The 16,844-nt window shown below is 44.9% G+C and overlaps 1 protein-coding gene across 7 annotated transcripts in view; it reads left to right on the top strand.

Annotated features, from left to right (window-relative positions):
- The first annotated feature begins 273 nt into the window (after positions 1 to 273).
- Positions 274 to 16,844, top strand: part of aff2 (AF4/FMR2 family, member 2) — a 146,335-nt gene continuing 129,764 nt past the window's right edge. For all 7 annotated transcript variants that reach the window (XM_041256207.1, XM_041256206.1, XM_041256208.1 and 4 more), the window contains exon 1: positions 274 to 548. In XM_041256207.1, the coding sequence (XP_041112141.1) occupies positions 496 to 548 (53 nt within the window). In that variant the 5' untranslated portion in view covers positions 274 to 495. The remainder of the gene's footprint in view (positions 549 to 16,844) is intronic.

The following is a 16,844-nucleotide window of genomic DNA, read 5'->3' as shown; positions in this document are numbered from 1 at the left end:
AAATAAATATAAGCAAATAGTTAATAATAATGGTTTCAATCCATCGTGATTTGTGCACTTGCATGTAAAGATGTAAGAAGCGTAATGTTATACACAGATAAATCGCACTGTGTCACATCAACCCGACACTTCCAAACAGCTGATTTTGACAGTCTGACAGTTTTTTATTTTCATATTATATGCCAGATCCTTTAGCTGCTAATGCGCCGGCTCCATGCCATGGCTTCTTGGTGCCTGGAGCTCCGCCTTCCTCGCTGTGTGCGGTGTCGAGCCTGCCTCTCGGAGCCAGCAAAGCAGGCAGGCAGGCAGGGAGGGAGGCAGAAGCAGTTGGGGCTGTATCGTTCTCTCACTGAGTGTGTCAGCTCAGCTGAACACGTACAGTACAGCTAGTTACTGTTAACAGAACACGCACACAGTTGGTGTATATGCGGGCTAGCGCGCACACTTTGTGCAGGCACTGGTTCCTTATCTAATTCAGACAGCGGGGGAGCAACCATGGACCTATTCGAGTTTGACTTCTTTAGGGATTGGGAACTGGAGCAACAGTGGTAAGTTTAACATTTCCATTGTGTTTAAATATGTCTCTATTGTTTATTTTGTTTTGCCGGCTTTGTTATGATGAGCCTGTGCTTCCCTTCCATGCCATTCTGGCAGCATCCCTCCATCCAGCCAGGTTTGCATTGCTCGCGCGCGCCTGTGTGTGTGCATATCCAGTTGTGATGGACGCAGCTGGTCTGGAGTTTGCTGTCTTTTACATGTACATATATGTACGGTTTTTGTTACATACAGTACAGTATTTGTCTGGTGTATAAAAGAGCTTGGAGAGAGAGAGAGAGCGATATGGGGAAACAGTGCCACCTAGTGCTTAATTTGCGGTTTAAGTTGAGTTGAGGTTTTTTTTTGTATTCTTATTATTGTGGCGCATGTTTTTAATTTTTTTTTTAAGTTGCATACAGTTGATAGCGAGATATTCCTCCATTGTGGTTGGCAGTGTGCCGCTGGCACGCATTCCCGTCACGCTCTGGGCATTACATTCCTTCGTGGGTTTGTTTTGTGTTGGCACAGATAAAGGTTACAATGTGCGCACCGTGTTTTTCTGCCTTCTGTTGCACATCGTTTGATTGCTCAATGCGTCAGACAAGTGCCTTTCTCAGATAAGACGGCCAATGCAAGTCCTGTATGTTCAAGTACACTGTTTATCTGCCCATCACAGACCACGCTGGCAAGCCACAGTTTGACTGCTTGTTGCATTTATATTATTTGAAGTTGACCCGCACTTTAGCGATAGTGCATTGCTGTTGAGATAACACAAAGATAACACTGAATATGTACAAAGCTGCCAGTTGTAACCTGTGAGAATTTGTCGTCAAAACAATCCTTTTCAATTGCCTGTCATCATTACAATTCTTCATGTGCATGTGTGTATTTTGTTTACTGTTTCTGTGTTTAGCTGAAAGCCCTTTTTGTTTTGTGCAGTCTAGTGCTATGAAGTTTGATGCAGTTCCAGTCGGTTATAATGTATTGACAATTGATTTATTTTCCTTCTAAGAGAATGTTTTTGGACTGTTTACTGTGGACCACGTTTAAACCAATGCATTCAATGGGACGGGCATCACAGTAACAGTAAGGTTTGCACCCCAGTATATTCATGCCCTGATGTATCACAATACACTATAATGAAACATGCATCACCTTTACAGGAATGCAGGGCTGTATAAACGCCTCCTGCAGCAATACTTTTAAACACAGTTTAAATGTTGAAGCATTGCTTGAATAGTAACTGTCACAGGCTGACAGCTTAACAGAATAAGGGCTGAGGTCAGAGTTATCTATCTACTGTATATAATACATTGTGTTGTCTAGTGATGTCATGTTTATTGATCCTGGATAGATAAGGCATTCCTTTCTCTTAACAGTAGTTGTTGTTATTATTGTTATGTCAAAAATAATCACTGGTCTTATTGACTTTTTCTAGACACCTGTAATTACAAACCCCGTCCCCTGGTGGTGAAATGTGGAACTGCTGGTGAGGGGTATTTGGAATTATTCAGTTATGGTCATATTCTTTTTCTTGGATCCTCTTATTCTGTTTATTTAATTTGTTTAAGAAAAAAATAGGTTATTAATAAGAAAACAAAACTATATATTTAGAAAGAAAATATGTCCTAGCTAACGCATGACATATACCCAGTTTGGTGTTGTTTAAAATGTTCAACATAAATACATGTAGACTGTGTGTTGTAAGTATTGCAGTTCAGTTAAATGCTGTGTGTTGTTTTGCACAGCTGTGAGCAGCACATGGCCAGTGCTCTGCTGAAGTGCCAGGCTGGCAGTTGGTGGTTCAGTATTCTTGTTGCATCACAGACCACTGACAGTTTGAGTTATTGTACCAAATTAATCGATAGTGTGCTTTTTGAAAATGTCCTTCTGTAATCCAGTTGTTCCGAGTGTCCTCTGGAAAAGCCTTAAACACTGTAGATGGCTGTATTAATACCTGTCGAGCCTGCAGGCCTGTGTGCTCCCAGGGCTCAGAAACAGCAGTAGTGACCGGCCAGGCGCTCATTACAGTGACTGCCCAGGCGATCATTACAGTGACCGGCCAGGCGCTCATTACAGTGACCGGCCAGGCGCTCATTACAGTGACCGGCCAGGCAATCATTACAGTGACCGGCCAGGCACTCATTACAGTGACCGGCCAGGCAATCGTATGGGCTCACCTTGATGGTGAACTCCTGATCAGGAGACCACCCTCCTGAACTACAGGAATTGCAAGATGTTTTACTACCATGTGAGGCACTGAAGGATGCACTGTACAGTATAGTGGTCTTTTCAGTTAAAGTGCCAAGAGGTAAAGTCGGTGCCATGCACTATGCTATAGTTAGTCTTGCATCATGTTCTTTGCTGTAGTCTTTACCTTGCTGTGTGTTCGGCATGGTGAGTTGCTCAAGAGTGTTAGATCTGATATATTTATCACCCCCAAATTGCTGTTTTGCCCCATTGCATATAGCCAGCGTGGACAGGATTGTGTTTGCTGTCAGCATGACGCGTGCAAAGTGCATAACTCCCCTTAAACACACTGTTTCCAGGACTGCACACCAGAAAACAAACGCATAACACATGAAAGTAGAGGATCGTTTTCTATCATGATTGCTTTCAAGCGGAGGGCATTTTTTGTTACAGGGGTATTGATTTTTATTTGATTAAACTCATGCTGCTTTAGGTGGAACAAGTGTTGAGTTTAATAAAATAGAATGCCACAGTTCAGTGAGAAAATAGGCTCTGGGTTTGAAAAGAAGTAAATTCACTATATGTGTATTTCCACAGGGCTTACAGTTCATTAATTGCAAAGGTAACGATAGGGAAGGCACATTCACTGCAGGATAGCCTGTGAACCAAAGACGATGGGTCATATTTTCTTCCAGTTTTTAAAATGAACTCCTATTTTCTGAAAGGAGAAAAATCCAAGTTAATGTTACAAAAAACAAGAAACAAACAGCATGAACGCGTGTCGGAGAGCAGGTAGTGTGTTCTGTGGTATTGCATTATATTACATTATTTCATTATTTGGTTTAGTGTTATTTATTATGCAAAAAACCCTAGTTCTAAAGTGACAGATTGAAGTGGCTTGCATATTTCAGATATTAAAGGGCGACCCTCCCTGGTGTTTCATATACATTTAAAATACACAAGAGACATACATGCACTGACAACAGAGTTTTACACAAAGGAATAAGTAATGTTGAATTTTGAAGAATCTGTGAGTTTAGTAAAAAAATAGAGGAAACAAATACTTCTGACATGCAGGGAAAGAGATCTATTGGTATTGTTTAGTTCTGGGTTCCGCTTATTATCCGGTTCTTTGAATCTCAGTTGAGTCCCTAAGAGACAGCCAGCTGACCACTTTATACATTGTCCACCAGCAAGGCAGGCTTGTCGCAGGGAATGCCAGCCTCATTTGTGCTTGGCATTCAAGGAGGGCGCGGCCCGGCAGCCTGCTGGCACCTCATGCCAGTGCCCTTCCTTTCAGTGCCACCGCTGCTGCACTGCCACTGTTCCTCTGCTCTTGGCTTGGGTTTAAGGGCAGCTCTGCCAACTTTACTGTCCCAAGGCTTATTTGAACTTTTGCCGAAGCAGCCGAATGCTGCTGAATGACAGAGCTGGGATGATGCACCGGGAAGGGGAGGCCTTGCTGGTTTTCTGTCCTTCGCTCAGCTGTTCTGCTAACAGGAGCATCCAGAGGAACAGACCTTCCTAGATGCGAGTGGCACAGCCCCTCTAAGGCAATCTCAGCTGTCTGGGGACTGGAGTGAAATACTATCTGTATACTGTGCAGTATGCAGTTACATGCTGGTATTTTTATACTAGGGGAACTTATTTATGATAATTGTGATAGTACTTCATTGTTAATAGCAAGTTATTTAAGGAATCACTTTACAAAAACATTGCACGCTGTCTTAGACACTGGCTGTTGTAGCAATGGATAAGGCAGTTCGCTATACAGGGCACTGAAACCAAACTACATCTACTGCTGCACACACTGTTATCAGAATCAGGGTCTGGGACAGGGGGCACTGTGCCATGGGAGGTGCCATCAACGAAGCCATGTATCTAAGCAAACGTGAAATAATTAAGCAGTTATTTTATAGGAGAAACAAGGGTCATGAGTAAGTGCTGGTACTGTTATTCACTCCCATCATTAATAAGAATAAAGGAGGAAGAGAGATCTTGCATGTCAACACATTCTGTATTTGGATCTAATAATAGAAATATTTTGGAATTCAGCATTTCAGGTGCGAGATGGAATATAAAAAGAGTAAAAAAGCAAGCTCCCCTGGGAATCAAGTAGAGTGTGGATTCCTGGAGCCTGTAATCAGTGCAGTGGTGTTGAAGTGGGAGCTTCTCGAGTGTGGCTAAGGAGAAGGGGAGAAATGATGAAAGTGTGACAAAGTAAAGCAGTTTATATGCACAGGACCCGGTCTTCATTTTTAATTTCTTTTTTCACGGTGTTCGACATTTGTGAGCGCTTTGCAGCTGCAGCCCCGCGCCTGTTTCTCTGGCTAATGTCACTCCTTGAGTGCGGAAGTGTGGCTCAACGCAGCACTCGGAGAGGCAGCTGAGCCAAGGAGGATCAGGGAGAGCCCTTGTCAGTGCTAACCCTGGCACTTCAGCTAAACCCTTCCCTGGCACTCTCTGCACCGCCACAGTTAATGACAGTGTTAATTACCATCACCCCGATGAGGCCTACAGCAGTTATCTACTGAATTGGAGTTAAACAGAGAACAGCCTGAGCAAGCCTGACAGAGCCTTGTGTGCGCGGCGTCGGTCTGCGCAGGGAAATAGATTAAGAAGACGTATGCAAACAGAGGCACCTTCCGATGTGACTCAGGATTTGGGTTGAGAATTGGGATTTGGGAGCTGAAAGCAAAGTGTTTAATCCCTGTTATTGTACTCTCCTGGTGTGTGATGCACTGCAATGAATGTGGTGTGCCTTGGAGCAGCCAAATATCAGGTGTAGCTTAGCAGCCAGGCTAGACATGCTTCAGGTGATAGGGGCCTGTCCTGAGTTCTCCAGAAATCCTACGCTGAGCAATATCGACTCCGGAACGCTAGAAGGTCTCATGTCCTGGACTTCTCTTACCAGCTTAATCAGTGTGCATCTGCAGCAGGGTCAGCAACAGCAGCACTGCTTGGGTGTTCCAGTCGTGTGTGAGCCGTATATCAGGCTGTACAGTAGTCATGTTTTTTTGTTTGTTGGGCTGTTGCTGTGAAAGAAAAACTATTCATCCTATCCCACCATCATATAGATAATTAGAAAATATTTTAGCTCTGTCTTTTGCTGAAACATTGCTTTTTTTTTTTTTTTCTTCGTTAGTGCAGTCGCCATGTTGAGTTTCAGCAGAGACACACATCAGTGAAGTCACATGATGAACTGACTCAACCTGGCTGGGTGCAACAATAAAACAAAAACGCAGAAAACTGGAGTTGCAAGGAGAAAACACAACACTGCAAAATTCCATTCCCAAAGTGCCAAATTCCGTGATTGCGGAAAATCAGTAGCCCTGAGTAATGTTACATCAACCCAGAATATTCCAGTGTGTTACATTGCTGCCCCCGTCTGTGAGTGCCATGCTTCATGTCTCTCTTTCTATTCCACAATGACTGGAGAAAGGGGCCTCTGATACTGTTGCCCAGCGTTCCATTTCATTCTCATCATCAGTCCCTGGTTCTGCTGTGATACAGATTGCTACAGAATCGATGTAAGCTTATTTTGACAGTGACATTTTGCAGCAATTTGAAAACATCTCTTCCTGGCTAGACTGTGAATATATTGTTCTTCTAACACAATGGTCGTATACTGTTATCGCTGGCTCCATTTGGCTTTCTTTACTATTCCTGTTATGGGAAGAAATATGGAATAATGAGATTACAGTCCTACTCATAAAAAGCAGACTTTATTTCAAGGTTGCTGTGCAATGGCAGTGTTTTTCTCCTCATTCCTTTTCACAGCGTAAAGGGAGCGGCTAGTTCACCATTAGCCCCAGTGTTGGGGTCACACTGTACAGTCTGTGGAGCTCTAGTTCTGTGTCCCATGAAGAGCCTGTATAGGTGTTGTGGTCACACTGTACAGTCTGTGGAGCTCTAGTTCTGTGTCCCATGAAGAGCCTGTATAGGTGTTGGGGTCACACTGTACAGTCTGTGGAGCTCTAGTTCTGTGTCCCATGAAGAGCCTGTATAGGTGTTGGGGTCACACTGTACAGTCTGTGGAGCTCTAGTTCTGTGTACCATGCACTCATTCTGTATGCTCTGGCTTCCCAGGAGCTTTAGGGAGATTTGCTTTATTAGTCTTAGTGGGTTAAGTCCCCTGACCCACTTCTCTCTAGATGGGTGTTGAATGGCAGACCTGATGCGCTCCCTGTGTGAGCCTTTTCATTTCAGTGTGTGATTTATGTATTTCATTGATTCATGTCTGTGTGTTCTCAGACATTTCCCATTGTGAAAGATTCAAAGCTGGGTTTCCCTGCACGTTTGCTGATGCCGTTACCACAGTATTGATAACAAGAGAAGACTTGTGAACTCTGCTTATATACAGCACTGTTTTGTCAAGCATTTCCTTAATTATTATTTTTTTCTTTGTTCAGTTATAGCTATATTGTATGCTAACATATTTTCAATAGAAGATCCTTCATTTACTATAGCAGCATAGTGTCAGAGAACTAGCTGACCATCTAAAGTGTTTGAACTTGCATACTGTAGGGGCAGGAAAAGCATATTTTATGAAGAAAAACAAACCCTTTTTTAATGACCCCTAATTTACCATAATATAATGCATGACTGTATAGTTATATAAAGATACCCATTTTGCGTGGTTTATTCTTTTGAATTCGTTCGTTAAAGTTGTGCACAGACATTTAGGTATAAAGTAATAGAAAGGTTCAGTGGCTGGCCAAAGGTTTTTGATTTGTCACGCTGTTTTATTTGGCACGCGGTTTTGCACTCCCTCTACGAATGGAAAGCGGGCGCTGTGCGGTGGTTGGGTGTGTTTCTAATTCCGAATGGAGCTGAAACGGAGATTGTCATTAAAAAAGATAATTGAATTACTCCAACTTAATAATATTCTGTGTAAGAAAAATAATTGAAATCCATGAACAATTAATTTTAGTTAGGAAGCATGAAAGCCTGCAGTCTGGGGCTGCCGAGTTAATAGCTTACCTTAATGTTGTTGAACAATTTAGTTTAGAGCTTCAAAGGGCAGCGGCTGCAGTGACAGTGGAAGAGCTGCCTGTGTTATGCAGTGGTGAACAGGAGGCATGCAAAACTGGGGGTCTGCCTAATACTGAATTACTCTACTGTAACACTGATCCGCTATCTTAGTGTTTCGTGACCCAGAGAAGAGTGCGTTGACACCTGCATTAAGAGACAGTCTCACTGTCACCTGGGCAGTCTTAGGGTTACATTGCACACTCATCACTTGAAGCACTAGCACTAAGCACCACAAAGAGGAACTTCTTTATCCCCATAGGAACAATACAAGGTACATGAAGTGTGTCTAATTGCTGTGTATTTGCATAGTAGATACTGAGTAAATACACGTGTACTTACACATCATTCCAGTGTTATTATGCATAGTTATAATGTACTTAATGCGTAACAATTTTTGCCCAATGTATGTAACCACACAATTCTATTAGAAAAGGGTTAGGGTTATAGCGTGCAAAAAGATTTACACATTAAGTACATTGCAGCTATGGATAATATCATTACAATGTTATGTAAGTGTGCATGTATTGTACACAAGTATTTACTCAGTAATGACTATCACAGTTATTAGAGGCACATTTTCTTCTGAAAGTAAAAAGTAAAACACCAATTCTAAAACTCATGTGAAACAACAAGACTGATGGCAAGCCAATGAACTGAATGCACAAGCTGTTTATTGGGTGCATTTGGAAGTAATCAGCTTCAGAAATGCAGTCCAAAATATACAATCTGTATCTTCAGTAACATGCAATGCACTGCAATCACAGTCATGCACAGTATCTTCAGTGACATGCAGTGCACTGCAATCACAATCATGCACAGTATCTTCAGTGACATGCAGTGCACTGCAATCACAACCATGCACAGTATCTTCAGTGACATGCAGTGCACTGCAATCACAATCATGCACAGTATCTTCAGTGACATGCAGTGCACTGCAATCACAATCATGCACAGTATCTTCAGTGACATGCAGTGCACTGCAATCACAATCATGCACAGTATCTTCAGTGACATGCTGTGCAGTGCAATCACAATCATGCACAGTATCTTCAGTGACATGCAGTGCAGTGCAATCACAATCATGCACAGTATCTTCAGTGACATGCAGTGCACTGCAATCACAATCATGCACAGTATCTTCAGTGACATGCAGTGCACTGCAATCACAATCATGCACAGTATCTTCAGTGACATGCAGTGCACTGTAATCGCAGTCATACACAGAATCTTCAGTGACATGCAGTGCACTGCAATCACAATCATGCACAGTATCTTCAGTGACATGCAGTGCACTGCAATCACAATCATGCACAGTATCTTCAGTGACATGCAGTGCACTGCAATCACAATCATGCACAGTATCTTCAGTGACATGCAGTGCACAGTAATCACAAACATGCACAGTATCTTCAGTGACATGCAGTGCACAGTAATCACAAACATGCACAGTATCTTCAGTGACATGCAGTGCACTGTAATCGCAGTCATGCACAGAATCTTCAGTGACATGCAGTGCACTGTAATCGCAGTCATGCACAGTATCTTCAGTGACATGCAGTGCACTGCAATCACAATCATGCACAGTATCTTCAGTGACATGCAGTGCACTGCAATCACAAACATGCACAGTATCTTCAGTGACATGCAGTGCACTGTAATCACAGTCATACATAGAATCTTCAGTGACATGCAGTGCACTGCAATCACAATCATGCACAGTATGTTCAGTGACATGCAGTGCACTGCAATCACAATCATGCACAGTATCTTCAGTGACATGCAGTGCACTGCAATCACAATCATGCACAGTATCTTCAGTGACATGCAGTGCACTGCAATCACAATCATGCACAGTATCTTCAGTGACATGCAGTGCACTGCAATCACAGTCATGCACAGTATCTTCAGTGACATGCAGTGCACTGCAATCACAATCATGCACAGTATCTTCAGTGACATGCAGTGCACTGCAATCACAATCATGCACAGTATCTTCAGTGACATGCAGTGCACTGCAATCACAATCATGCACAGTATCTTCAGTGACATGCAGTGCACTGCAATCACAATCATGCCCTGCACATTGGAAATTAATGGAGATTACCGGCAGGGACCATTTTAACTGCAAAAAAACCCTTCTGTAATCTCGATAAAGTGCCTCTATGTTGGGTTATCTCTGCTTCAGTAATTATTCAAGGTACAGCATGCCCACATGTTGCTTTCACTTTCATAACTATACAGTTAATACAAGAGGGACAGATGTTGAAATCATGTCGGCATGTTTACTCAAAGTCATCTTGTACCGGCTGTCCGGCATTCAGAAACGTTGCTTCATTCACAGAAATCTCGCAAGTCTCGTTGGTGAGAAACATGGTTACTAACTGTAATACAACCGTGGAGGTGACCTGGCATCTGCAGTAACTGCAGTTTGCTATGAGAAGTTGCTTGTGTGTGTTTGTATCAGCAGCACATGCTGTACGGCTTGTAAAGAGAAAACCAATTGTGTCTGGTACTGTGTGTGCATGTGTGTAACAAAAGCAATGTGTCTGTATAAGTACTGAGCACAGGCATGAGATCATCACAAGAGACCGGTATAGCTTATGAACTGGGACACGGACCACTGTTACTGCAATGAAGGTAGGCTTAGGTAACATGAAACCTGCAGTGTCTGTTTCATTTTCCAGCAGGTAAAGCACACAGTGTGTTCATGCCTATACATTTTACCCAGTGTTATAGGCTGACCAGGCAGCGGCAAAGCGGTCCATTTCATTTATCTACATGAATTCATTCTCTCTCTCTCTCTCATATATAGATATATTGAATCATGTAGTCAGTCTGACTCTGTCATTACTGGGAAAGTGGTCAGTGCCACAGCCAGAGTGGTAGCATTGTGCACACCTGCTGTGCTGAAATATAACATTAACCTCTTCCCTCCTCGCATCCAGTGCTAGGGGAAATTAAGAGGATTGAACCTTCATGTAGTGGTGGAGGTTTGGCTTTGAGTTCTTTTTTTTTTTTTTTTTACATGAATTCTATACTAGTACAAAGACTAGTAAATATTCACTGCACAAAGAACAGAACAAAACAAATTATTAAACTGGAAATGAAACTGCGTGAAACCAATAATAACAGTTATGAGAAGTTCACAGTTTGAAATGCTGTACCTTGAACTTGTTTGAACGTACAGTACAGATTGCACCCTGCCGCTTGAGCACAGAGCTCCCATTCAGGTGAGCAGATTGCACCCTGCCGCTTGAGCACAGAGCTCCCATTCAGGTGAGCAGATTGCACCCTGCCGCTTGAGCACAGAGCTCCCATTCAGGTGAGCAGATTGCACCCTGCCGCTTGAGCACAGAGCTCCCATTCAGGTGAGCAGATTGCACCCTGCCGCTTGAGCACAGAGCTCCCGTTCAGGTGAGCAGATTGCACCCTGCCGCTTGAGCACAGAGCTCCCGTTCAGGTGAGCAGATTGCACCCTGCCGCTTGAGCACAGAGCTCCCGTTCAGGTGAGCAGATTGCACCCTGCCGCTTGAGCACAGAGCTCCAGTTCAGGCGAGCAGATTGCACCCTGCCGCTTGAGCACAGAGCTCCAGTTCAGGCGAGCAGATTGCACCCTGCCGCTTGAGCACAGAGCTCCCGTTCAGGCGAGCAGATTGCACCCTGCCGCTTGAGCACAGAGCTCCCGTTCAGGCGAGCAGATTGCACCCTGCCGCTTGAGCACAGAGCTCCCGTTCAGGCGAGCAGATTGCACCCTGCCGCTTGAGCACAGAGCTCCCGTTCAGGTGAGCAGATTGCACCCTGCCGCTTGAGCACAGAGCTCCCGTTCAGGCGAGCAGATTGCACCCTGCCGCTTGAGCACAGAGCTCCCGTTCAGGCGAGCAGATTGCACCCTGCCGCTTGAGCACAGAGCTCCCGTTCAGGCGAGCAGATTGCACCCTGCCGCTTGAGCACAGAGCTCCCGTTCAGGCGAGCAGATTGCACCCTGCCGCTTGAGCACAGAGCTCCCGTTCAGGCGAGCAGATTGCACCCTGCCGCTTGAGCACAGAGCTCCCGTTCAGGCGAGCAGATTGCACCCTGCCGCTTGAGCACAGAGCTCCCGTTCAGGCGAGCAGATTGCACCCTGCCGCTTGAGCACAGAGCTCCCGTTCAGGCGAGCAGATTGCACCCTGCCGCTTGAGCACAGAGCTCTCGTTCAGGCGAGCAGATTGCACCCTGCCGCTTGAGCACAGAGCTCCAGTTCAGGCGAGCAGATTGCACCCTGCCGCTTGAGCACAGAGCTCCAGTTCAGGCGAGCAGATTGCACCCTGCCGCTTGAGCACAGAGCTCCCGTTCAGGCGAGCAGATTGCACCCTGCCGCTTGAGCACAGAGCTCCCGTTCAGGCGAGCAGATTGCACCCTGCCGCTTGAGCACAGAGCTCCAGTTCAGGCGAGCAGATTGCACCCTGCCGCTTGAGCACAGAGCTCCAGTTCAGGCGAGCAGATTGCACCCTGCCGCTTGAGCACAGAGCTCTCGTTCAGGCGAGCAGATTGCACCCTGCCGCTTGAGCACAGAGCTCTCGTTCAGGCGAGCAGATTGCACCCTGCCGCTTGAGCACAGAGCTCCCGTTCAGGCGAGCAGATTGCACCCTGCCGCTTGAGCACAGAGCTCCCGTTCAGGCGAGCAGATTGCACCCTGCCGCTTGAGCACAGAGCTCCAGTTCAGGCGAGCAGATTGCACCCTGCCGCTTGAGCACAGAGCTCCAGTTCAGGCGAGCAGATTGCACCCTGCCGCTTGAGCACAGAGCTCCCGTTCAGGTGAGCAGATTGCACCCTGCCGCTTGAGCACAGAGCTCTCGTTCAGGTGAGCAGATTGCACCCTGCCGCTTGAGCACAGAGCTCCCGTTCAGGTGAGCAGATTGCACCCTGCCGCTTGAGCACAGAGCTCCCGTTCAGGTGAGCAGATTGCACCCTGCCGCTTGAGCACAGAGCTCCCGTTCAGGTGAGCAGATTGCACCCTGCCGCTTGAGCACAGAGCTCCCATTCAGGTGAGCAGATTGCACCCTGCCGCTTGAGCACAGAGCTCCCGTTCAGGTGAGCAGATTGCACCCTGCCGCTTGAGCACAGAGCTCCAGTTCAGGTGAGCAGATTGCACCCTGCCGCTTGAGCACAGAGCTCCCGTTCAGGTGAGCAGATTGCACCCTGCCGCTTGAGCACAGAGCTCCCGTTCAGGTGAGCAGATTGCACCCTGCCGCTTGAGCACAGAGCTCCCGTTCAGGTGAGCAGATTGCACCCTGCCGCTTGAGCACAGAGCTCTCGTTCAGGTGAGCAGATTGCACCCTGCCGCTTGAGCACAGAGCTCTCGTTCAGGTGAGCAGATTGCACCCTGCCGCTTGAGCACAGAGCTCTCGTTCAGGTGTGGGTAAGATTCTGCACAAGGGGCGAGACAGCCCTCTTCAGACGGGCACTGCCTGCCTGTACAGGGTCCCGTTGCATGTGCTGACAGGAGCCCTGTTAAATCACGTAGAAATGCTCTTATTAAAAGATGCATTCATTATGCAAACTGGGTGCTAATTAAAAACAAGTGTGTCAGAGGCAGATTGCTGCCTGATTTCTTTTTATCTAAAACAAGGCCATATTGAACTTATTCACATCAAGAATGGATTGCCTGTTTCATTGCGGCGTGTTTACTGTGTAATTCTGAGCTGTAATTGGTATTGGATGATGGAACTGCGGGTTCCACTAAGGATTACTTAATGTAGCGCACTTTCACATCTAAAACACAAAGCATGATGTGCCAAAACCATAAACAAGATTAGTTCAGCATGGAGCGTTTTTTTTATTTTTTTCTCTCAGCCGTTTATTCCATAATTAAGTGCACCGTTCAGTCAATTCCATGATATGCACAAGCTTTGCTTTACCAATATACATGAGGCAGAATTAGTGGATTGCTTTTCCCACAAGATGTGAAAGGTAGTGAAATATACTGAGCACATCAAGTGCAGCTGAGGACGGATACAGATCTTGGGTCTGCCTGTGAATGAATGAATGAATGAGTGAATGAATGAATCACACCTTGTTTGTTTGTAGAAGTATCAGAGCAACGCTGGCTGAGGGTACCAGGGCTGGTTTATTTGAATTGTCACAGCAGCGCTGGTTTATTTGAAGTATCACGGCAAAGCTGGCTAAGAGATCCAGGGCTGGTTTATTTGAAGTATCATAGCAGCGCTGGCTGAGGGTACCAGGGCTGGTTTATTTGAAGTATCACAGCAACGCTGGCTAAGAGATCCAGGGCTGGTTTATTTGAAGTATCACAGCAACGCTGGCTAAGAGATCCAGGGCTGGTTTATTTGAAGTATCACAGCAACGCTGGCTAAGAGATCCAGGGCTGGTTTATTTGAAGTATCACAGCAACGCTGGCTAAGAGATCCAGGGCTGGTTTATTTGAAGTATCACAGCAACGCTGGCTAAGAGATCCAGGGCTGGTTTATTTGAAGTATCATAGCAGCGCTGGCTGAGGGATCCAGCCTGGTTCATTTGGCAGCTGCTGCAATGTGTAGCTTATTGATGCAACACTAATGTCCAATTCATTTGCTGTTTATTATAATGTAACATAATGGTTTTTTATGGATGCTACTGATTGTAACTTGTTCACTCTGTGTTAATGGGCCCTTCTTTCATCTATTGAAGTTTAATAACTAGCTTGCTAACATGTTCATAACTGAGTCTCAGTGCTTGGAACTAGTTAGTTCATATGTAGCAACATGTCTGTCATTTTTAGGTAGAAACCCACACTTAATTATTTTCAACTCCCCAAGGTAATTATATATATATATATATATATATATATATATATATATATATACTTTATATATATATATATATTATATATATATAATATATATAAATTCTGACAATTGTACTTATTAATTGTTTTTAAACAGTTTACTATAGTAATGAACCATTAGATTAACATATGTTAATGTGTAGGTAATGTACAGTTGTTAACATTGAAATAAAGCGTCGCTGAAACTCCTTTGTTTCGACAGTCAAATGTTGCGACAGGTTGGGCGAAGACTATAAGATAGTAAAGATATTAATGCTATGCGGACGTGTCCACAGTGTGAGTATCTCCAGATTCCAGCAATATAAGGATGAGAAAGGCAGTGTGGGCCGACGTTTAACACTGGTGTTTGTTGTAGTTTGGTTGCACTTGGCAAACTGGGTTCAATAAGGGTTTATTGTTATCTATTAATAATGCAGGGTGTGACTCCAGTATGTATACCAGCTCATACCTGAACCAGGAGCGAATGACGGCTCTGTGTGTGTGACCCACTCCCCAGTGAAGTGTGTCAGGGCTGGGCTTTGCTGTGCTCTGATCTGCTCTATATGTGCTGCGCTAGAGCTCCTTGAAGAGAATCTTTCATTGAGATTGAGTTCATTGCAGGTCCATCAGGATTCGGTCTACACACTCCACAGGTAGTCGACTACAGTAATGCCTCCCTTTCAAGGCTTGACTCAAGAGCAAAGTGTGCACACAGCCTTCTGTTATGATCCAAACATAATCAAATGACTTCTTGCAAGCTCCTTATTTACGGGAAGGCGTCATTGAATGTCATGAATAGTAAGTGCGAGAATTAGATCCTCTTTGATTGATTCACTCAGAACAGGACAGAGTCTGGCCCTGGCAGTATTGATTAGTGCTTTGTTGCTCCGATTGCCGTGGAGCAGAGCTCGTAAAACTTGTTTCCTAGTACTGTATTTAAAAAAAAAAAAAAAAAAAAAAAAAAAAAAAAAAAAAACACACTACCATATTCTGAAGTGGAGAGTACAAAAAATACAAACATGAAATGAATTTCTCAAGCTGTCCATGAGAAAAAAAAAAAAAAAATGTTATTTAGGTCACTACGGCAGTTGCATTAACTGTAAATCTGTTTCCATGGAAACCTTCCAGCCCCAGCTGTACAGTAAAAGAATCCCCAAGGACAAGCACCCTGGTGACATGTGTGTTAGCAGAAGGCCCACTACTGTGCAGAGCAGGTATTGGTGAATCAGTGCAATCACACACGCACACACCACACTGTCTGCACCGTTAAATCTCTCACATTGCAACCCAAGGAAGGGCGTCTTTGTGTTGTGGGGCTGAATCTTTTCTAAATTTCCATATCACACTGTTGAACAGGCCTGCAGTGTCATCATGCTGTTATCAAACTCTGTGAATATAAATCATTGTGCTGAACCTGGTGTTCTTTTCATGTTTTTTTATTGTCGCTGTGTCACAATCTATTAATGCACAATGAGAAGTTGGACGCTTTGACAAGAATTAAATCAAAGTAATAGGTGCTATAGCCATGTTATTGACTTACTGCAGAGGCACTGTTATGCAGGGCTGCTGTGTACTGTACGCTGGTATATATCTACCAGGATTTATACATGTAATTCAGGGTCTGGAATACCTCTAGGTTATTATTATCAGTCTGTTTTTTCTCAGAAGTGCTGTTACTACGAGGAGCATATCTGGCATAGAGATGTCATCAGAAGCTGTAGAGAAACTGTGAGCTTTGCAATGCAGTGCTGAGTGTGAATGCATGAGGTCCCTGGTGAGCGTGCGCTCTGAAACAGGCTCTGAGTGTGAATGCATGAGGTCCCTGGTGAGCGTGCGCTCTGAAACAGGCTCTGAATGTGAATGCATGAGGTCCCTGGTGAGCGTGTGCTCTGAAACAGGCTCTGAATATGAATGCATGAGGTCCCTGGTGAGTGTGCGCTCTGAAACATGCTCTGAATGTGAATGCATGAGGTCCCTGGTGAGCGTGCGCTCTGAAACAGGCTCTGAATGTGAATGCATGAGGTCCCTGGTGAGTGTACGCTCTGAAACAGGCACTGAATGTGAATGCGTGAGGTCCCTGGTGAGTGTGCGCTCTGAAACAGGCTCTGAATGTGAATGCGTGAGGTCCCTGGTGAGCGTCGCTCTGAAACAGGCTCTGAATGTGAATGCGTGAGGTCCCTGGTGAGCGTGCGCTCTGAAACAGGCTCTGAATGTGAATGCGTGAGGTCCCTGGTGAGCGTGCGCTCTGAAACAGGCTCTGAATGTGAATGCGTGAGGTCCC

Source organism: Polyodon spathula, chromosome 7 (assembly GCF_017654505.1).
Source record: "Polyodon spathula isolate WHYD16114869_AA chromosome 7, ASM1765450v1, whole genome shotgun sequence".
Lineage (NCBI taxonomy): Eukaryota > Metazoa > Chordata > Actinopteri > Acipenseriformes > Polyodontidae > Polyodon > Polyodon spathula.
This window is presented reverse-complemented; position numbering and strand designations above follow the sequence as displayed.